This window comes from Barbus barbus, assembly GCF_936440315.1.
Source record: "Barbus barbus genome assembly, chromosome: 5".
Lineage (NCBI taxonomy): Eukaryota > Metazoa > Chordata > Actinopteri > Cypriniformes > Cyprinidae > Barbus > Barbus barbus.
The window spans coordinates 24,936,350-24,958,846 of record NC_136733.1 but is presented as its reverse complement, the minus strand read 5'-3'; the positions used below and the strand labels follow the sequence as shown (position 1 = coordinate 24,958,846).

Here is a 22,497-nt window from a genome sequence, read left to right as displayed (position 1 = left end):
TTGGCTTCAGCGCAGGCGCATAAACCCCGCCTCTATCCTGTGCTGTGTGCATTCGCATTGTGTCTAAACAGGCAGCGAGCAAAAAGATATTTTACCAACAGCAGTAATGTCGGGCAGGTCGGTTCGAGCGGAGACGCGGAGCAGGGCGAAAGATGACATCAAGCGGGTTATGGCTGCAATTGAAAAAGTGCGGAAATGGTAAGAGAGCGTCTAGCCATTAACGAACAGCACAGACAGCTTGTGGGGGAGGAGAGATAACGAGAAACAATGAAACGAAAGGAAAGAGAGCGTTTATTCCACTCCAATTTCAGTCAGATGAGCTGTTTCTGCGTTTCTTCGCGCGGCTGCTCGTTTTGTCGGCTTTTTAAAAATTAGTTTGGAAAAATGTAGATTACATTTTTCCTTCCATTAAATTTTTATGTGGGTTGAACCTAGAAGCCATTTCGTTGCAGTCACATGAAGGCTTTGCTGTTTGAGCCTGTAATGCCGGCTGAATAGTAACCGAACGGGCTGACATGAGGAACTCGAGGCATGCATCCGTACCGAACAAAAAGTGCCGCTGAACGGACGTTTGACTCGTTAATCTCATCTGAGAGTGACTCGCGCTCCTGAGCGACGGCGCGTGAGAAGAGCTTTATCCACGCGCGGGACTTTAAACTCAGCGCCTCCACTTTCACACTCCTAAACATTTGGCTTCAACTTAAGTGCAACTTAAAATCAAATACATTTTACAAAAAAAAAAAGTACTTAGATTAACAATAACCACAACAACAGTATCTCTAAACTTTGAAATACTACAATTATTTTAACATTGCATCAGTTTAAATTTAATTATTGTTCTACACAACCATTCAGTGTCCAATAAGGACTTGACCTCGCTTTAATATGTGTATATTTATAGAAAAAAAGTATAGATGTCTTGTTGATATCAGCGACAGTGCATATTCTGGATATATATATATATATATATATATATATATATATATATATATATATATATATATATATTTTTTTTTTTTTTTTGGCATAATAAGTAGAGATTGCCTGTAAATTTAAATGTTTAAATAATCAACCATCTGTTAGACTCATTTGTTTTTGGTCTCCTTTGTCTTTGATATCTAACAATGACATGCATCTCCAGGGAGAAGAAATGGGTGACTGTTGGAGACACTTCACTGCGAATCTACAAGTGGGTACCAGTGACAGAGCCCAAGTCTGATGATGTAAGTCATCTTTAATCACCATAATACACTGTTATTGCAATTATGGTTGATATCAGTTACCCAATAATTATTTTCATGTTATGGCCAATATAACAGATAAATCTTTTTCAATCTCTTCTTCCCAAAAATGAATAAACCAGTACTAAAATAGGGATTATTGACATTAATATATTGATACAATATTGTGATGTTAAATATCATGATGTAATGTTTTTTTTTCATTTTAAATTAGTAAAGATAAATTCATATTGTCATTGAGGTTACTAGTGCCATTTATTTATTTTCTGGTGGTCCAGATCATTAAATATTTTAGTTGTAACATTACATATACAAAGCCAGTATTTTCTACACTGTATCTTTTAGTAGTTAATTGGTTCATCAGTCTCCACATGGTTTAGTTGTAAAAAAAAAGTGATCTGCATTTGTTCTGCTTTTGTCACACAGAAGAGCAAGAACAAGAAGAAAGGCAAAGATGACAAATATGGCTCCGAGGTCACGACCCCTGAGAACAGCTCTTCTCCTGGAATGATGGATATGCATGGTAATGCTGTAGATCTGACAGTTATCGGGCTCCTATCATGCAATAATCCTCAGTCTGTTTTAGGCTATGTTACTTGGCAATTATTGTAAATTTATAGTGGTTTTTAAACCAAATTGTGATCTTTGTGATTCCTAAACAGTTGATCTATTAAGGATTCCTGAAATATTTAAGTATGCCAGAAATTACCTGTAAATTCACATCAATTATGCATTTTGAAATATTATTATTATTATTACTGGCTTTCAATGGGCCATTATCCTTCTTAACCAATAGAGGGGGTTGATGTTTACTACACATGAATTGATGATGAGTGCTCTCTATCTTATAACAATCTATTAACAGTTATATACTGCTTGAAAGTTTTTCAAGCATCTCTAAAATAATTTGTAACACCCTGTTAATCATGTTTCTCTTTTCCACATACAGATGATAACAGTAACCAGAGCTCCATTGCAGACTCCTCCCCACTGAAGCAAGAGACCAGCAACAACACTAGTCCTGCACCTGAACCCATGGCAGCCTCTCAGAATGACAGCAATGACTTGAAAAGCGACCAATATCTTTCCAAACAGCCTTCATCTGTTCAGGATCATAAGAGTGGTTAGTGACTGCAATGAGGCCTCGAGGAGCTCATTATCCTCTTTTCTCTATCTGTGCTGTTGGATTTTAGGGGGTCTCTAATTGCACTTCTTTACTTTCAGAACAAAACCACTGCTCATCAGAAGCTATAACGGCTAAAAGGGACAGCAAGTCACAGGGGGATTCAGAGCACTTTTTAGACTCCTCCAAATCAGCCCAGGTACATGCTTACAGCATCACTTGCATCAAAGTAAAAAAAAAGTTTAGATATATACCAGCTGTGTTTTCTGCTTTATAACTAATTCAGTGGTTTCTTTTGAAGGATTTGGAAGATGGTGTTCCCCCAAGCAAAAAAGGGAAAATCGATTCTTCCTCTGAAGAAAGTTAACTATCCTCTGCCAGCTGTCAGGCATTTCGATTCTCATCTTTTAACCTGAAACACATCACTACATAGGAGGTTTCTTCAGTTCTACACTCTTCCCTACTACCATCTATTCACTTTAATCCAGAAAACCTGTCTCTTGCGGTCATTTGTGTGGAAGTGTGGAGGGCATGTCGGGATCATCATTGTATGAGTAAGGGTAATGAATCAAGCTGTGAGATATTGTACTGATCCTAAAACAGTTCATGCTGCCCTACAATCACTACATGCTATTTTCTATTTTCTTAGATCAGTCTTGTCAATTGAAACGGCACTGGAACTGCCATAGTTTTTCCAAATTGGCATTGATATCAACTGCCATTTGCGATTTAAAAAAAAAAAAAAATTGTATCACTCACCTTTTCTTGTTCACTCAGGAAGGTCAACACACTGTTTTTTAAATCACGCTGAAAGTAACGGATTTCTGCTGCTGTAGTTTAGTGAGATTTCACCACAAGTAGCTGAATATATAAAAAAATGCAAATGGTACTAGTCACAAGTTATTCAACTTCTCCTGTGAAGACCATAGCTTGTAGCATAGGGCCTGCTTGGTTAAGTACATTTGTGTTACTGCGAAAAGGAATGTTTTTGTTTTTTTGTCTTGTCTTTGTCTTGTCTGTCTACACAATTCTGCAAGTGCCCACATTTTGGTTCTCTCTCACTTTCATTTTTTTTTTTCCAAAGTCAAGTAACCCACAACTGTTCTTTTTCAATAATATTCAAGTTAAACTGTGGTGTTCAAAGCAAGCTTTGAAATGCTGGTTGCCATTTCAACAGCACTACAACCTTCCAGCGATACAATAATAGCATAATTTTGATACATGAAATTCACAAATTACTGTTTCTTTCAGCAGCAACTGTACTGACCGCGTGTGTCGTCGTCCAAGGAAAAACATGACATTGATTCGATTGTAACAGGCAGGTTATGGGTAGACAGCTGTGCGAATACCTCATACTCAGTCCAGCAGTGCTGGAATGTAAACACTAAGTATGACTTTCTCGAAATGACTCTGTTACGTATGCTTGAAAAATAAAATGTATATATTTATACGATTGTTTTTGCCACAGTATTTCGCCAAACTATTGCCTTCTGTAGTTCAATCTTTGAAACCTTTAGCAAAATGTATTAATTGGGACCATATTGTTTTTTTTTTCTTTCCCAGTCTATAATAATAGAAATGTCTTGTACAGAAGTATGGTTGTGTCTAACCTATTTATTCCACATGTAGTTTATTGGTTTTCTAAAAAACAAAACAAAAAAAACAAACAAATAAAAGAATATTTCCTTGAATGCTCTTGAAAGTGCATTTTGTTGCCAAATATCAAACCTGAATATCAAAGATGAGCTTGAAGCTTGATTTTCTGAGATCACAGTACAAATTTTACTGGACGTGACTTTAAAGACTAGTTTAGTGACAAATGAATCATAAAACTTGCAAAGACTAAATCATAACATGAAAAGAAAGTGAAACTGATAATGTAGTGTGCAAGAGATGTGTGAATGTGCTAAAACCCAACAAGGATTCATTGCAGATGTGATAATGTGAGAAATGCTCACTGGCTTTTTATACAGCTTTCACATATGTTGTGAAATAAAAACTAACATGACCCACAGCAATACCCGGTAAGATGCTAAAATAACAATCACTCTATTTAAATGCCAGTTTTCTGTCTGTTTTTCACAATGCGTCTGAAAGTGAGGTTGATTCGTGGCATTTTGACCTTTTTTCTGACTGGAAGACTGTGATACCAGTATGTGTTTGTGGGATAGTTCATGAGCAGTAGACTCCCGTGAGCCAGCTCCAGCTTCACAGGCTTAATCTGAAGTTTGTTAGAACCAGTCCGTGCATTCTTATGACGGAAAATGAAGTCACGGGCAGCCCCTAGAGATACTGAGGCAATAGGGCAGGCAGGATCGAGTTCCCGTTCATCGTCCCGATGCTCTCCAATGTGATCATGACCATCATTATATCTGATGGTGAAAAACCAAATATACTTTCCTCACTTTGACATAACTTATAAAAAAAAAAAAAGAAATAGGACAATGATGTCTACATGTCAATAGCAGACAGTTTAATTACCTGTTTATCAAAACAAAGTTGAACGTATGGCCTGTTGTCTTGGTAACAGCATCTCGAATGCGTTCCAAAGTGGGAGTCCATGGTTTAGCCAGGAGATGGACTCCAGAGAAAGAGTACATCAGTCCTTCGTCGCCGTATGTTGCTTGCTTCCTTGGAACACTGTATGACTTTCCATACACTTGTAGTTTAGCTTTGTCACCTTTGTCACAGAGAAAACGGAATGGAAACACAAAACATTTCAATCACCATCCAAACAACAGGATACCGTGCTATATTAATATGGCTCACAGCATATTATACAAGTATAATTATGAAGTTAGATTGTTTAACAAGATAACACATGTATGTTTCCTGTCCCTGTAAAGCCAATATACATATTCTAAAGTTTGGTGTCAGTAAGTTTAAAAAAATAAATACATTTATATTTTTGCTCAGCAAGGACACATTTATTGATTAAGTGAACATAGACTTATAGTGTTACAAAGTATTTCTATTTCAAATAAATGCTTTATCAATCCTAAAAAATGCATAATTTGCACAAAAATATTAGCAGCACAACTGTTTTCATCATTGATGGTAATGTTTCTTGATCACCAAATCGTCAATTTAGAATGATTTATGAATGATTCACTGAAGTGTCACCCTGTCAAAACACAGGAATAAGTCAAGTCAAGTCTGCTTTATTGTCAATTCTTCCACATGTATGGCACATACATACAGAGAATTGAAATTGCGTTACTCTCAGACCCTTGGAGCGTATACAGTAAACATTAAACACTGACAGTAGACGTTCAAATACGGATAAATACAGTTTAAACATATGTACATACAACTATACAGATATACAAATGAGGACATTGTAGAAAAATAAAGAAAGAGATACAGTGGGGATCGAAAGTTTGGGAACCCCTTGCAGAATCTGTGAAAATGTGGATAATTTTACCAAAATAAGAGAGATCATACAAAATGCATGTTATTTTTTATTTAGTGATGTCCTGAGTAAGATATTTTCCATAAAAGATGTTTACATATAGTCCACAAGACAAAAAAATAGCTGAAATTATTAAAATAACCACATTCAAAAGTTTGGGAACCCTTGGTTCTTAATACTGTGTGTGGTTACCTGGATGATCTACGACTGTTTTTTTGTTTTGTGATGGTTGTTCATGAGTCCCTTGTTTGTTCTGAACAGTTCAACTGAGCACTGTTCTTCAGAAAAATCCTCCAGGTCCTGCAGAATATTCAGTTTTCCAGCATCTTTTGCATATTTGAACCCTTTCCAGCAGTAACTGTATGATTTTGAGATCCACCTTTTCACGCTGAGGATGATTGAGGGACTCAAACACAACAATTAAAAAAGGTTCAAACATTCACTGATGTTCCTGAAGGAAACACGATGCATTAAGAGCCGGGGGTGAAAACTTTTTGAATTTGAAGATCAAGGTAAATTGTACTTCATTTGTCTTCCAGGAAACATGCAAGTATCTTCTGTCGCGTCAGAAGGGCAGTACTAAATGGAAAAATATGATATTTCAACAAAATAAGAAAAATTTGGACATCTTCATCCTGTTCAAAAGTTTTCACCCCCCGGCTCTTAATGCATCGTGTTTCCTTCTGGAGCATCAGTGAATGTTACTTTGAACCTTTTTTAATTGTTGTGTTTGAGTCCCTCAATCATCCTCAGTGTGAAAAAGTGGATCTCAAAATCATACAGTTACTGCTGGAAAGGGTTCAAATATGCAAAAGATGCTGGAAACCTGAAGATTCTGCAGGACCTGGAGGATCTTTCTGAAGAACAGTGCTCAGTTGAACTGTTCAGAACAAACAAGGGACTCATGAACAACCATCACAAAACAAAAAAACAGTCGTAGATCATCCAGGTAACCACACACAGTATTAAGAACCAAGGGTTCCCAAACTTTTGAATGGGGTTATTTTAATAATTTCAGCTATTCTTTTGTCTTGTGGACTATATGTAAACATCTTTTATGGAAAATATCTTACTCAGGACAGTACTAAATAAAAAATAACATGCACTTTGTATGATCTCTCTTATTTTGGTAAAATTATCCACATTTTCAGATTCTGCAAGGGGTTCCCAAACTTTCGCATGCCACTGTAGATAAAGTGGCATAAGGCACATGGCAGAATAGATAGAGTGCAAACCAGTTAAATAAAACAAAACTGTGCAGATATATGTGTAGTGCAAGAAGAGCTTATCAGTCTGTTAAAGTGACAAGAGAACAGTCTTTTATCAGACTATCCGAAGAGGTAGTTTGCAGTCAATGCTGGATGAGGTAGTAAGTCCAATGCTGCACAAGTGAGAGGTGCTGGTCACAGTTTCAATTTACTTATAAGTAACATTTTAAAATATATTAAAATAGACTGCAAATCATTTAAATCGAAATAATTCACAATATTACTGTTTTATTGTATTTTGATCAAATAAAAGCAACCTTGGTGACCATAAGAGATTTCTTTCCGGAATATTAGAAAATCTTACTGATCCCAATCTTCTGAACAGCAGTGTACATGATACAAAGGAGCCTTCAATACCTGCAAAATACTCCACCTCCTCTTCTAGCTGGTTGAAAAGGTGATCAGCCGCCTCTTTGTCAAACAACAAACTGTAGTCACAGTCCAATCCCTCTGCCTCAATCTTCTGCCAGGGGATGGGCTGAGAAAACTCCTCTTCCACCTCACATTCCTCTTTGTATTTCTTGAACGGTTCTTCTGTTTTCCATTCATCTGCCTCAACAGCAGATCTTTTTCTGTGCCGAGTTACAAACTTATCCATTTATTAGACACCTCTAGGACAAAACATAAAACTCACTTTTTCAGACTGTCTGGTTCTAGTTTCTAAACCACTTTTAAATGTCAACTTCATTGAGCCACAATTAACTATTTATATGAATTGTTTTAATACAGGTATCATGCACATTTTAACGGCGAAATAGTAGATAGCAGTGCACTATGGTCACCACCAATGTGTTTTGGTGGGTGTTAGTAACACGTGTCAGCGGCAGCACAGCCCGAATCTCCGTTTATGCACGTGCATTATCTGACTGAATCTTTAGGAAAACATTCAGTATGGTCTCTTACCTCGGTTGCGTTTATGTTGTGATAAATCGACGACGCTACACTATTTAACGTTCAAATTCTGTCCCAGTTTTGTTTTATTTCCAGCATTCGCGGGTCGCACGCCTCCGGAAATGTACGCCGTCACGTGATAAAGTACTTTACTTTACTATGGTTATATTGTTCAAACGCGTCTGGTCTAACTGAGTAATTAGTAAAACCATGTAAACAAACATCATGCTGCCTGCGAGGGTAAATACTGAGCCTAAACAGTCAAATGAGAACAACAATAGCTACAGTAAATTAAGGAGGTACTAAATTATTCGTTAATTATTAAACGTAACAGTTATCAAATTGTGATAACTATTAAGAACTGAGGACACTACTAAACAGAGTATGCAAAGAGGAATATTTTAAAAGTAAAAAATTTTATTCACTGTTGTGAAGAAGACACTGTAATTTTTGACAAAATAGTCAAATATACTGGAGGACTAAAGACTTTTTTGTCATTCTAAATGGTCACAGATCATTCCATAATAACAGATTATTTTCAGTTTATGTGTGTTACCTGAATAATTTTGAAATGGTTATTTAGCCTATATCATTAATCCACATAGTAGGCTACTGTGCAAAAAAAGACAATGAATGAAAAACCGAATGAGGAATAAAGAACTTCAGTCATGTCTTCTTAGCAGACTACTCCACATTTTCATAATCATTGTCAGTGCAGTTTGCATACGTCTCATCTTCTTGTGCACTGTTCGCATAAATGTCAACCTTATTTTCAGGCCTATTAATGTAAACAGATGAAAACTGTCCTGCAAAAATAAATAAATAGTGACATAATAATAATAATGAAAGCGATTCAGGTTTTATTATTACTTATTTATTTATATTTTTAAATTATATACTCACTTTTTCCTTTGGAGATATTTTTTTTGAACTCATGATCATTCTCTGTAGCAGAAAGGGAATAACTACAATGTATTAATGTTTTACTTACAGCATTTTTATACATTAATTTGGTCTGTATATCAAATATTAGTATTATAACCTACTATTATTTGTGTAAAGATTGTGTACAAGAAATACCTACCATAGATGATTTGATCTTTGCTGGCTCCTCGAACTGTCATCACAATGAAAGAAAGAAAATGTTTGAAACTGGATTTTCACTTTTAAAACTTGAAACAGACTTGATTCATGAGACCATGTGTTTTTGAAAATGGTCTCATGCATCATAGCTGAGCTGTGAATATAAATAAAGCGTTTACCCTGCTGGCTGTTTGCATAATGTGGTTGATCTGAGGTTTCTGAAAAAAATAAAAGAGATTAAGTTGCTTTATTGAGCATGCAAAACTTGTATATTTATAATTTATTCAGAACTGATTTGATATACTTACTATTTCGTTTAAGAACAATACAACACACCGTGACAATAAGAAGAAAAATAATAATAGTTGCTCCTCCTGCTACGAAGGGCCAGAAAGACATCACTGTGTCCTATGAGCTTTCCGATTCACCTTGTACAAATTCTTCTGCCTTTCAGCAAGAACAATTATAACGTGTAAAAAGAAAAACACATGTCTAATTTTAACTGGAGATACGGTATAATTTTATAATTAAATTGTATTTAAGTATTTCAAAAGTTTAAGTGTCAGGACACAATAAAATATACAAAACTACAGTATATGTCTTTGAAAAATGTGGACATTTTTATGTTTTTACTCACGTGTGTGAATTCCAGTGTCCTGATGGTTAATAGTTAAAGTCTTCAACAGTTCACAGTGGTACAGGCCCATATGCCACTGCTACACATTATAGAGGAAGAGTAGTTTAGTCATATCATTTGGAGAAGGTCATCTTGTTATCTTAAACCTTTACTTCACCTTTTAGACTGTTCTCTAAAATTAGACACAGTTGCACTGGTGTGACATCTCCGATGTGCCGTCTTGTCTGAAAAGAGCCATTTCAAAGAATCAAGAGAGCATCTCTTTGCTCAAACCTGAAAAACCACAACAGTAAACACACGATGTTCACAAGTTTCCGTCTGCACTTCACAGGTTAATCTAATGTTGCACCGTGATGATGTTTGCTGAGCTTCCTGCTGTTTTACAGTTTGTATAAGCAAACTTTAAATAATTACATGCTGCTCAGACTGAGTCTTTTTATAGAATTTTATATTTAATTAGTAAATCCTCTAAATGAATGTTAACAGAAACCACAACACACTGTTACATTCTGCTTGCTTGTAACATGAAAGTTAGAGTTAACTCAAAATGACTGATTGAAACCATACATTTAACCAAAAATAAACCTTACCATTTAGAGATGAAACATGCAGATTAAAAATACCCACGGCTCAACACAGATAGAAAAAATGTATCTTTTTTTTCCCAGATAAACATCAGAAGCATATGATGCAAGCCTTAAAACAATTCACTCTGCTTTGTGTATGGTAAAGAGGCTTGGACAAGTGTCTTCTGCCGTCATTTCCTGCTAGCTCTACCTACTTGGCCAGTGTCCAGAAGACAGTTACTGTGCTCAGGTGTGTGTTTGTATGAACTTTACGATCTTTACTATCACACAAAACCACTGAAGTATTAAGGTGGCTTTTTGAACTGAACTTCAACATTTTCAGTTTTTTACTAGCCTGAAAGAAATAAGATTGTATTAATATAATTTACTTCTTTAACCATTTACTATCTTTAGGAATAAATATTTTCAAGTCAAGTCACCTTTATTTATATAGAGCTTTATACAATACAGATTGTGTCAATGCAGCTTTACAGTGTTAAACAGGAAAATAATGTTTCAATAATGAAAACAAAATTTAATTCAGCTGTAAAGCAGCTCTAAAAAGAGGACAATAGTAAATGATCAATTTTTCAGTTAAAGTCAATTCATCGTTGTTCAGTGATGTCATTGTCCAGCTTGGTTCAGTTCTCAACCAATAGTTTCTGTGCAATCTATAAAATTGACATGAGAAAAAAAATGTACTCTTTTAACAATAGCCTATTTGATTTGATTTTTAATAAGACAAGTATTATTTTATTAAGTTAATATAAGTTAAAGGACCACAGGTCTGATGGAGATGATTAAAGAGAACCTGAGCTATGGAGGTACATAAGAGACATATTTGTGTCTGTCTTTAGTTGTGATTGGTCGAATTTCAAAAACGTTTCACTGCCCTCTAGTGGCCCCACAGATGAAGATATTAAAGTGATCCCAAATGGAGACATTTCTTATTTCTCCACAAGCATTAACATTAACATCACCCCTCCACCAGAAATAATCATCTGAACTGTGTATGTTTTGAATATGTTTGGCTTTGATATTTACATTTATATATGTAAAATCCAGAAAAAGAAAAACAATGATTTAATAAAACTTCTTTTATCTTCTAGTTTAACTTCCCCTTCTTCTGACTGTTAAATAAATAGCCTAATGAAAATCACTAAATAACATTAATCAGTTTGATAGATGATACATTTCCCACTATAGAAGTACAAACTAATATATTTTCATCAAAGTTAGTTTCCAAGTTATCAACAAACATCTACATATTTTTCATAGTGAAATTACACAAGACATGTGACAATGCGTACTCCCGATATGATTTCAGCTATAGTCACAAATGTAAAGATTATACTTACTGATTTTATTAGTGCACTTTGCTCTGTTAGTGAACGTTGTTTGGGAGGCGTTCTCTGCAAAAATGTAATAGAAACATTTGACTATAGTCTCTGACAAATTACAAGTTTGACTATAGTCTCTGACAAGTTTAGTGTACAAGTAAGTCAAATTGTAGAGATTTCAAACAAAAACAGTTATTATGAGCTGAAAAGCTACCATAGACAGGCTCACAGGCGTTATTTTCTTGACCTGTAACACCATAGTTAAATGATTCAGAAACAGAGCATTTATGTGCTCGTTTGTTGAAAGCAGCATAGAAAACCAAGTTAATAAAACGTCATGCCATAAATCTTTATATCGGTTCAAATTCTGTTTTGCTGCAGATTAACTGTGTCATTAATTATGTGTGTATATTTACAAATTATTTACATTAATTTATAATGTTCAAATAATTAAATTTTAAAGAAGAGCTGATTACATGAAACATACACACTCACCTAAAGGATTATTAGGAACACCTGTTCAATTTCTCATTAATGCAATTATCTAATCAACCAATCACATGGCAGTTGCTTCAATGCATTTAGGGGTGTGGTCCTGGTCAAGACAATCTCCTGAACTCCAAACTGAATGTCAGAATGGGAAAGAAAGGTGATTTAAGCAATTTTGAGCGTGGCATGGTTGTTCGTGCCAGACGGGCCGGTCTGAGTATTTCACAATCTGCTCAGTTACTGGGATTTTCACGCACAACCATTTCTAGGGTTTACAAAGAATGGTGTGAAAAGGGAAAAACATCCAGCATGCGGCAGTCCTGTGGGCGAAAATGCCTTGTTGATGCTAGAGGTCAGAGGAGAATGGGCCGACTGATTCAAGCTGATAGAAGAGCAACTTTGACTGAAATAACCACTCGTTACAACCGAGGTATGCAGCAAAGCATTTGTGAAGCCACAACACGCACAACCTTGAGGCGGATGGGCTACAACAGCAGAAGACCCCACCGGGTACCACTCATCTCCACTACAAATAGGAAAAAGAGGCTACAATTTGCACGAGCTCACCAAAATTGGACGGTTGAAGACTGGAAAAATGTTGCCTGGTCTGATGAGTCTCGATTTCTGTTGAGACATTCAGATGGTAGAGTCAGAATTTGGCGTAAACAGAATGAGAACATGGATCCATCATGCCTTGTTACCACTGTGCAGGCTGGTGGTGGTGGTGGTGTAATGGTGTGGGGGATGTTTTCTTGGCACACTTTAGGCCCCTTAGTGCCAATTGGGCATCGTTTAAATGCCACGGCCTACCTGAGCATTGTTTCTGACCATGTCCATCCCTTTATGACCACCATGTACCCATCCTCTGATGGCTACTTCCAGCAGGATAATGCACCATGTCACAAAGCTTGAATCATTTCAAATTGGTTTCTTGAACATGACAATGAGTTCACTGTACTAAAATGGCCCCCACAGTCACCAGATCTCAACCCAATAGAGCATCTTTGGGATGTGGTGGAACGGGAGCTTCGTGCCCTGGATGTGCATCCCACAAATCTCCATCAACTGCAAGATGCTATCCTATCAATATGGGCCAACATTTCTAAAGAATGCTTTCAGCACCTTGTTGAATCAACCTTGTTGATATTATGTTCCAGTTGTAAATGTGCTTCTGATTACAGATTGCGCAGCCTGGGATTACACAAAATTTGTATTTCAAAGAAAACCAGTTCAAAAGGAGCATAGTTTGCTTTTTGGGTTAAAATAACTTCTTAAAATTAAATTCTAATGGTACGACAATTAGAGATTAGACTGTACAGAAATTGAAATCTACATGCTAATACACACTATACTCATAGTCACGCAATGCTGATGTTGTTAACATTAATAATTTGCGAATAAAGTATAACAATATTAATAGTTTGCACGGTTTGATGTGACATGATGTGAGGAAGCCACTATATGCCAGGTAGATTCCAAAAAAATGAATTTTATCAAAAAAAAAAAAGTCTAAAGAAATACAAAAGTACACTGAACAAAATTATAAACGCAACACTTTTATTTTTGCCCCCATTTTTCATGAGCTGAACTCAAAGATCTAAGACTTTTTCTATGTACACAAAAGGCCTATTTCTCTCAAACATTGTTCACAAATCTGTCTAAATCTGTGATAGTGAGCACTTCTCCTTTGCCGAGACAATCCATCCACCTCACAGGTGTGGCATATCAAGATGTTGATTAGACAGTATGATTATTGCACAGGTGTGCTTTAGGCTGGCCACAATAAAAGGCCACTCTAAAAGATTTGTGAACAATATTTGAGAGAAATAGGTCTTTTGTGTACATACAAAAAGTCTTAGTGAGTTCAGCTCATGAAAAATGGGGGCAAAAACGTGTTGCGTTTATAATTTTGTTCAGTGTATATCAACTTGGTCTAATAAACAATCTAGCTAGACTGGAGTAATTGAGGTCAAAACAAACTTTAACTCAATATAAAGAGAAACTAAGGAGAACTTAACAGAACAAAACTGACCTCCTAACTGACAACAGACAGGTATTTAAGACAAACGGTGAGCTCACTTAAACAAGACAGGGCAAACATGCAATCAACATTTTACAAAGGAATAAATACATTTACAATCCAACTAATCAAAGTAAACATAAACAAAACCAAAATATTAATACAAACAACAAATATTAATCATAATAAATAAGGGGAAAGAAAATCAATCAAAATCAAAGTCTATTTCCTTCACCCCCCCCATGACGTAGATTTAGTTGGTATCGGCGAGAGGCACCCTCAAGCCGTAAATCTGTAATGCTGCACGGGCACGGCCCTCAGCCTTTTGCCAGTCAAGACCGCCGCAACAGATGGACATGCACACCACCGCCAAACATCTCAGCTCCACTCCACCTTACGGTAACTTAAACTCAATAGAAACAAATATAAGAAGTCAAGAATAGCATAACACATGCTAGTAAGTGTGCACTCCAAACCAACAAACGAAGCACTAAACTGAATAAAGTATTACTATGTCAAACAAAATCTGTGTAGCATTTTTTTATTTCATATGACGTAAACCTACATTATAAACTCAAAAATAAACGCAGTAAGAAAATTATTCAAATATGTAAATGAATATATAACGAAATGGGAGGAAAAATATATGCGTTATGGATGCATGAGTGCAGAGTTACCCTTATCAATGTGTGGCCTCAGGTTCGGCCATCACATACGAGCTAACTGATCTTTAGATTTAATCCCCATTGGTAGCGCGATTTATGGTAATGCATTTTTTCCTCAGTTGGTCATGAAGGAGTGGATGGCAGATCTACAATGGCATTCATAATAATATTAATTACAATATTTCTTGAATAATTATTAATCAAAGTTACATTTATGCATGTTAGAGAATAAGTTGATTATGGCTTTAGTCTGCCTTTCTACTCTCTAAGAAGCTGCTCTCATTATGTGTGTAACCATGCCCGATAAGGTTTACGGCTGAAAAATTCTTATTTGGGTTATACATTCCAAGACGTAGGCTAGAATCTGTGATTGCGAAGTAACCATGACTACAGTAAACATGACTGACAGCTACACATTCACCTCAAAACATTAGATTCATCTGCCCTGGAGCTGTGCTGGCAGCCCACGCAAGCAAGATAATTCCGCACAAAGCTACAATTCCAAGTTTTCAAACAGAGATGGCGACAAAGAGACAAAACTTACGGACTACAGCTCTAAATTACAGATATCTTTAAATGAGATTCAACAAAGATGAATTCCAATTCCAGAAAAAGCTGTGGAGATGTGGAAACAAAATGCGAGTGAGACAAAATCCAGGAGAGGTGCTGCCCATTCTGCCCGTTCTCATTCCATTGCACCTGCACTTGCAGGTGCTGCTCATTCTCAGCAGTCCTGCCTACCAAGGAGGAGTCATACCACACATACAAGAACAAGGAGGTAACACTTACCTGATATTACTTACCTGGTGGAATTATTATTCAAATTAAGATTCAAAGTGATAAAATCAAACTGGTAAAATTAGAGACTTAATTTCTATGGAACTGAAACATAGGAATGGTTAATATTTCCAAATCATTTCCTTGTTAAAACAACTGTTTTTTCTTGTTTATTTTCAAGTCAAGTCACCTTTATTTATGTAGCGCTTTATCCAGCTTATTCCTAGCCTGATGACACAAGAGTTGCAACTATGGCAGCTGAGAAGGTCCTTTTTTGTGTTATCTTTGAAGAATTTTCGTAGCCTGATGAAATCGGGATAAATACATGTTTAATACTGCAAAATAGGCTCGACAAACAGGTCTTCTTAAATCTTCAATTGTTGCGTATACCGAGCTGCAGCGGACACATTTGTAAATGGACCCATGGACACTTGGACCCATTGTGCAAGCGGTCTCTTTAATACTGCATGGTTTATATCCATGTTGTTGCTGATTGGGCTGACATTTTTGACACACCCACCAAACACCATTGCACACGGTTTTTAGGAAACATGTTGTTCAACCCGGAAACCGTAACAAAACGTTGTGCACCGGTGTGAGCTTGAACCTGCCCCTGATGAGTCGTTTTGAATTTTGGGTTGCACTTCTGGTTAGGGCAGGGGTCAGCAACCCACGGCTCCCGAGCCTCATGCAGCTCTTTCATCCCTTTGCAGTGGCTCCCTGTAGTGTGGGTGTGCAATACGTCAATGCCCCCTAATGGGACAGCAAAGCGTTCATCGTCAAGTTTATCGATTTGCCTGCGCGTTTGGATCATTGCACACGTGCGGTCGATCAACAGACGGTCCTATACAGAGAAAAACAAACTTTCACTTTGAAATAAAGGTCGTGATCCTGAAAATTAGCATTGTGAAGAGCGAAGTCTGCATCCAGCGGAGCACATCGTTTCATCGTTCAGTATTTTGTGTCAGTCTTTCCTTAGGAAAATTTAGCATGGTTTTACTATAGTAAGCGTGCAGTGACCATGGTTTGGGGGCACACTGAGCACAGTTTTACTAATACCATACCATTGGTGGTTGTGGTGAGTATTTATTTTAAGTAGGCTATATGTTAGTATTTTTATTATTTGCCTATGGGTTATGCATATGTGCTACTGGTATTGCATTCTGCACAATATATGCTAACAATCATTTACTTTTTCTTAGGAATGTGGCTGCATTACCGGTTCTGTGTGCTTTAAAGCAGTGCATGGTGAAAGACAGGACACATGCCAGACATGTGATGTTCATCATTTGCAGAGGAACTGTTTCCAAAAATGACTCAAGGATGTGCAACAATGTGCTCAAAAATAAGCCTCTGACACTCATTATTTATATTTTTATTAGTGTGCATTATTTACTTTGTAAATAAATTGCAAATAAAACATCTGCTTTTTTAAAATCTCCTAACATTCTTTCTCATTTCCATCTTGAGAGGTCCATTAGGGGGTTGGATCTTTATATGCCCAGGTGTCAAGCATATCAACTGCAGGCGGGAGATCGTTTTCCTATTTAGTGCCCAAACTCTGGAACAATCTACCTAACAGTTTAAATCTAGATTAAAGACCCATCTCTTTAACCTGGCTTACACATAATACACTATCGCATTTCTATAATTCAAATCCGTTAAAGAATTGTTAGGCTGCATTAATTAGGTCAACCGGAACCGGGAACACTTCCCAAAACACCTGATGTACTTGTTACATTGTTAGAAGAATAGCATCTACGCTAATATTAGTCTGTTTCTTTCTTATTCCGAGGTCACCGTAGCCACCCAGATCCAGACTGTATCCAGATCAGATGGTGGATCAGCACCTAGAGATGACCTCTACAGCCAGGACACCTAGATGAGCCCCAGAGACTGATCCCCAGTGAAGACCCTGTCTCCAAGACGGCCATCGGGACAAGATCACAGGAACCAGATGAGTCCTTTGCACAATCTGATTCTGCTTTAGCCTAGATTTAAACTGCTGATTTTGTCTGGCCAGAGGAGAATGACACTATTTCGACAAACTATTTCCCCGTCTAAATACTATAAAGCATATATAAAGCCACCCAGCTTTATATCAAGCCGATGTAAAGCTGCTTTGACACAATTTGCATTGTTAGAAGCGCTATACAAATAATATTGACTTGACTTGACTTCACATCAATATTTATGGCCATTGACACATCTTTTTGTAGCAAACTTTCTAGTCTACAACATCCAATACTCAAAAGTCTTGTGAATATATATTTAGTAAGAGTTTTCTGACCTTATTTCAGTGACTTTAAAATATATATTTTTATTAACCATGCATAAACATAATTTTCTCAAAAATGCAAGCACGTACGTACATACATGTTGATTGCATATTATTCTAGCACAATTTGTGCTCAACACAGTGAAATGAGACTTTAGCCATTAATATGTTTATAAACAACTGAAAAAAGCACAAATGTAAGGGCAAGTGAAAACTTCTGAAGGGCCCCAAAACACCCTCAGACCCCAACAAGTTAATGTCACATGATTACCTTAAACCAATCTCAGATATGGAAGCATGTAAATTGCTAAATTACGAAAGGATGTAATCATCTGAAATCCGTTCAATGTTCAAAACTGATTGTTTTGAACATCATAATATATTAACACTACCAGACAGCTTTTCAAGCATCTTTTATTCTGTTGCTTGGCTTTGACAGTAGTTCCTTGCCTATGTTAAATTGTACCAGTGTGTGCAGTACTTGTTAAACATCCTTTACATTTACAATTTTCCATGGGAAACATCCTTAACCTGGGCTCTAAACGGAGTTGAGAGCATCTTCGGTACATAGCTGCTGCACGGCTGAAGAACTGCAGAGGCTTGCAAGTCACCTACTCGCTTGACGGACGCTAGCACAAAAAGCAAAGCAGTTTTGAGAGTCATGACCCTTAAGCCAGCTGTTGAAGTGGCTCAAAGGGAGGGCCCCCAGGTCGACCAGGAGCTGTACGCCGGGTTGCCCTCGTACAGAGCACCCCAGCCTGAGCTGGAGGCAGCCATAAGGCTGAGCATCCTCTGAAATGCTTTGAGGGGACGCAAAGCCCCCAGCTTGAAAGATGCCGCCGCTCACTGGATAGTCAGGGAGCGTTCTGGTGTTATCCAAGCTCGCATTTCAACTCCAAACACTCTAGGTGGTTGAGCAACAATGACCTGTGAGCGATCAATTGCCGTTCTGAATCAGTATGCGTATGTTCAGTATGCGGATTACCATCTGTCTCAAAGGGGAAAGAGCCACGTCTACGCAGTTTATAAAAGTGCATGGGCCAGAGACAGTCCAATGGAAGGATCGTGTACTGGTAGGCCACTCTCTCGAAAGCGAATCTCAAAAATGGTCTGTGACGGGGCGGTCTTCGGATATGAAAGTAATCCCTTCAGATCCACAGACAGAAACCCTTTTTTTGCGCGAGGATCTGTTTCAAAGTACACATTCTGAACAGCCGTCGTATGAGAGCCTGATTCAGACGTCTGAGATACAGAATTGGTCTGAGCCTGCCATCTCTCTTGGGAACAAGGAAGTATCGGCTGTAATAGCCCGACTCGCTGTTCACTAAGGGGACTGTTTTCACGGCACCATTGCAAGCAGTGTATGTACTCCGTACCGAAAAACATGTGTTGTCCGGTATTGAAGTGTGAATAATACCTCTGAAGCGAGGTGACCTGCGAGCGAACTGAAGCGAGAAACCTCGTTCCATGGATTTTTTTAGAATCCAGCTTGACACGCCGGGGATGGCTTTCCAAGCCAAAAGCCAAACTGCAAGCGGTTACTTTCCTACTAATGGCAGTTAACAGCACAGGGTGGGGAACTGACAATTGCAGTGTGAGGAGAGGAGAATTGCTCTAGCGGGTCCTCTATCACAGTGATAGTTTGCTTGGGTGCGCGCTGAATGAGAAGGACATGCCCAGCTTGAATAGAATTTCCATCCACTCAGTGTTGAACAGAGCGATGGAGAGCGAGCGTAAACTTACTTTGATGAAGATCCAGCCTCAGCGAGAACTTATCCTTTCCTTTTCCTCTCAAAAGTTTGCATCGCTAGACTCTCTCAGTGCGAGCAGCCAGCCCCCATTAGCGCAACGTCAGAGTGGGCATGGTCCAGATGTGTCTAATCTGAAGCCGTCAGTATTCTCTTTTAGTCCGCCTAAAAAATCAAACCACTCATAGACGAGGAGTGTTGATGATCCTCAAGTGTAAACACACCGGCAGATCAAAGTTCTGCGCGCATCAGCCTTTAAGGATAAAACTGCTTGTGCAACAAGGGGTTAATCCTCAGTGTAAAACACACTGGCGGATAAAAGCGATGCGGGGAGAGTGGGTCGCACGGGAGCTGTGCCGGATGTGACCTCTCAAGTCCGGTTGCTCAGCACAGTGACTTCACTGTTTCATCCTCCAAGGTAGCTGGGAGGGGAGAACGTGAGAGCGGAAGGGACAGGGCTGCCTTCGTCGAGGAAGGCAAGCCGCGAGCGCAGCAAAGCGAGACGCACACTTTCACGATCTGTCTCAGTGAGTGCAGCCTCAGCGTGGGCGTTACCCATGCAAGTGGCGCACTCAAATCCAAGGCTGTCAGCGATGTGAAATCACTAGTGACAGCCCTTACTCCGATCCACCTAGAAGGACAGAGCCAGGGGTGCTGATCCTCACGTATAAAACACACTGGCAGACCAAAGTGTCTGTGAAAGCGGCCTATCTCAGTGTGCGCAGCCTCAGCGACGCACACACAAATGCGAAGCTGTCAGCGATCTGATATTGGTGACAGCATTCTTACTCTGATCCACCTAGAGAGATTGAGCTGCTCGATGTAAGAGCGGCGCTAATCTCACTTGTAAAACACACTGGCGGATAAAAGTGTCGGGGGAGAATTAGCACGCGGGCTCTTGCCGGCGTGGGATCATTCAAACCCGGTTGCTAAGCTCCGTGACTGCACCGTTCCTTTCTCCAAGAGCGGGGCTGCCACATTTAAGGTGATTTGCGAGCAGTGAAACCGTCACTGCCGATTTGGATCCCATCACTTGCGGGCAGAGATATCGAGATCGAACTTGCGCATCGAATATAGTTCAGAGCTTCAACGGATCACTCCAAACCGCGAGTGTTTCTCTTCAAACTGTTACGCTACAATGACAGGAATTTGATTCTTAATGAAGCAAGACGCTGCGGTCCTGTGAAAGCGGGTGATGGTGCAATGTCGAGCTTCTTCCCTGACTTCTCTCTCGCGACGGCAAAGAAGTGGAGCTCCTTCAGTGCAATACGGAAGGAGTTGAAAGAGGCAGGTCTGCAGACCTTTCTTCAGTATCCAGCTACGCTGAAGATCGTCACGAAACACGGCGAGACCAAACTAATGCACTCACCGAACGAAGTGCATCAATTCCTGAGCTCCATTCCTGCTCCTCATTCTTCTGGGATGGACATGGCATAAGGGTTTGATAATACCGAGTGATTCAACTTCTGATTTACTGATCTAGAAATTCATGTATCAGTCGGCTACTGGCAGTTCTTCATGTAAGCTAGGAAAAATTGGTATCACTAATGTACAGTTTTCAATGTACATGATACAATTATGTATGTTTGTTTCCTCATTATGGAAAGTACGCAAATCATTTTTATTTTTTTTAACCCCACGTGTGAATTCACAGTTATTCTGTTCTCTTATAATAGGGCTAATTGGCGGTGTTCTAAAGAATGGTACTGGCTGTCATGTTACTGTCACTGATTAAGACAGGGGAGGGCGGCAGGCTGGGGTTTTCACCCCAGTCTGTAAAAGTTTCATGGGGTGGGTTTTCTTTATGTTAATGGATTTTTAAAGGCAGACTTGAGTTAATTAATTTGCAGTGGTACAACTTTCTCTCATTTGTTCAGTTCACTTATTTGTTTGATAGTAATGACTGAAATTAATATAATAAGTTGTAATGTCAATGGTTTAAATGGCCCCCATAAACGTACAACTTTTTTACAACTACTGCAATGAAAAAATATTGATATTGCTTTGATCCAGAAAACTCATTTGTGGATGGATGATGTTCATAGATGCAATAATAAATATTACGAGGTGGTCTCTTTAGCTGCGACTGACAATAAAACTAAAGGTGTTTTGATAACTGTTTGAAGAAATTTAAATATTTCCATTTTAGACAGAAATGGTGATAATGCTGACAGAATACATCCCTTGTGAAAAGTAATTCTCCCAGATCCTAACTGATAATTCTGTTGTTTCTGCTTCAGTTGTTTGCTCTTTTCTCCTTGTACAATCATGCAGACCATTGTTGTTTTTGTATTCATGTATGTTTTTGTTTTTTTTTGGTTTCTTGTCATGTACTTGAGTTTGCCTTTAAAAAAAAAAAATTGTTCACAAAAAAAAAAAAGGGATTTGCTCTTACCAGCCGCGAAAGCCGCAGGGGATCGCTTCTCGCTTCTTCCGCTGCCGGGGGCTTTTTTGGCGGCGAGCTGCAGGCTGTACTTCTGCTTCGGCTTCTTAATTGCAGAGTCAGCGAAGAGATGGTCTCGTCGCTGAAGAAGAAGATTCTGATGAAATGGCGCGCTGGGCGACTCCTGTAGCAGTCGGTTCCGCCCCTTCTGGCGGGCTCGAGCGCCATTGGTTTGTGCAGCTACACAAACGTTAACAAATCAGGCTTCAGTAACAAACTAAACAGGAGTTTCCCCATAAGCAGTGTCAAAATGAAGATGCAACGGGAGTTACCTTTCGATACAAGTACTCCTCGCTGCAGACTGTAGCGCGGTGACGTCAGGTACCTACGTCACGTATGTGTTTACCGCGCATGCGCAGTGTGACGTATGGTATGCCTGTTGTATTTGCATTGCGTGGTGACGTTAGGCGTTTTCGCGTCGTGTGTGACGTAACGCGTCATTAAAACGCATGCGCATACTTAACATAATACTCTTATAAAATGTAAAAGTATTAAAAAAAGCTAAGGTGAAAAAAA

At 38.4% G+C, this 22,497-nt stretch overlaps 3 protein-coding genes across 7 annotated transcripts; 1 reads left to right on the top strand and 2 right to left on the bottom strand.

The window, feature by feature from the left end:
- The first annotated feature begins 28 nt into the window (after positions 1-28).
- Positions 29-4,007, top strand: LOC306869945 (B-cell CLL/lymphoma 7 protein family member A-like). 2 transcript variants are annotated; one of them, XM_079416911.1, is made up of 6 exons: positions 29-198; positions 1,142-1,223; positions 1,668-1,764; positions 2,191-2,364; positions 2,466-2,563; positions 2,666-4,007. In XM_079416911.1, the coding sequence occupies exons 1-6, from the start codon at positions 107-109 to the stop codon at positions 2,729-2,731; spliced, it is 609 nt and encodes a 202-aa protein (XP_079273037.1). In that variant the 5' UTR covers positions 29-106; the 3' UTR covers positions 2,732-4,007. The 2 variants fall into 2 exon arrangements, with proteins under 2 accessions (XP_079273037.1, XP_079273038.1); XM_079416912.1 differs by having other exon boundaries at positions 85-198; positions 1,671-1,764.
- On the bottom strand, positions 3,960-8,076 carry alkbh2 (alkB homolog 2, alpha-ketoglutarate dependent dioxygenase). Its single transcript, XM_079416910.1, has 4 exons — positions 7,948-8,076; positions 7,402-7,655; positions 4,846-5,044; positions 3,960-4,736 (listed from the first exon to the last, which is right to left on the bottom strand). Exons 2-4 carry the CDS (start codon positions 7,640-7,642, stop codon positions 4,418-4,420), a joined length of 759 nt encoding a protein of 252 aa, XP_079273036.1. The 5' UTR covers positions 7,643-7,655; positions 7,948-8,076; the 3' UTR covers positions 3,960-4,417.
- Positions 8,077-8,330: 254 nt separating this feature from the next.
- Positions 8,331-10,381, bottom strand: LOC306869943 (uncharacterized protein). 4 transcript variants are annotated; one of them, XM_079416907.1, is made up of 8 exons: positions 10,246-10,381; positions 9,813-9,928; positions 9,656-9,734; positions 9,327-9,465; positions 9,198-9,236; positions 9,020-9,052; positions 8,839-8,880; positions 8,331-8,741 (listed from the first exon to the last, which is right to left on the bottom strand). In XM_079416907.1, exons 4-8 carry the CDS (start codon positions 9,415-9,417, stop codon positions 8,620-8,622), a joined length of 327 nt encoding a protein of 108 aa, XP_079273033.1. In that variant the 5' UTR covers positions 9,418-9,465; positions 9,656-9,734; positions 9,813-9,928; positions 10,246-10,381; the 3' UTR covers positions 8,331-8,619. The 4 variants fall into 4 exon arrangements, with proteins under 4 accessions (XP_079273033.1, XP_079273035.1, XP_079273032.1 ...); XM_079416909.1 differs by having other exon boundaries at positions 9,813-9,879; positions 10,246-10,380; XM_079416906.1 differs by having other exon boundaries at positions 9,656-9,928.
- Between the last annotated feature and the right edge of the window lie 12,116 nt (positions 10,382-22,497).

Coding starts and splice junctions, on each gene's coding strand:
- LOC306869945 (XM_079416911.1), top strand. CDS start 107: ATGTCGGGCAGGTCGGTTCGAGCGGAGACGCGGAGCAGGGCGAAAGAT. Junction 199..1,141: donor ATTGAAAAAGTGCGGAAATG/GTAAGAGAGCGT, acceptor ATGCATCTCCAG/GGAGAAGAAATGGGTGACTG. Junction 2,365..2,465: donor TGTTCAGGATCATAAGAGTG/GTTAGTGACTGC, acceptor CTTTACTTTCAG/AACAAAACCACTGCTCATCA.
- alkbh2 (XM_079416910.1), bottom strand. CDS start 7,642: ATGGATAAGTTTGTAACTCGGCACAGAAAAAGATCTGCTGTTGAGGCA. Junction 5,045..7,401: donor GGAGGTGGAGTATTTTGCAG/GTATTGAAGGCT, acceptor TCTGTGACAAAG/GTGACAAAGCTAAACTACAA. Junction 4,737..4,845: donor AACTTTGTTTTGATAAACAG/GTAATTAAACTG, acceptor TTTCACCATCAG/ATATAATGATGGTCATGATC.
- LOC306869943 (XM_079416906.1), bottom strand. CDS start 9,417: ATGTCTTTCTGGCCCTTCGTAGCAGGAGGAGCAACTATTATTATTTTT. Junction 9,237..9,326: donor TATTGTTCTTAAACGAAATA/GTAAGTATATCA, acceptor TATTTTTTTCAG/AAACCTCAGATCAACCACAT. Junction 9,053..9,197: donor TTATGCAAACAGCCAGCAGG/GTAAACGCTTTA, acceptor TTGTGATGACAG/TTCGAGGAGCCAGCAAAGAT.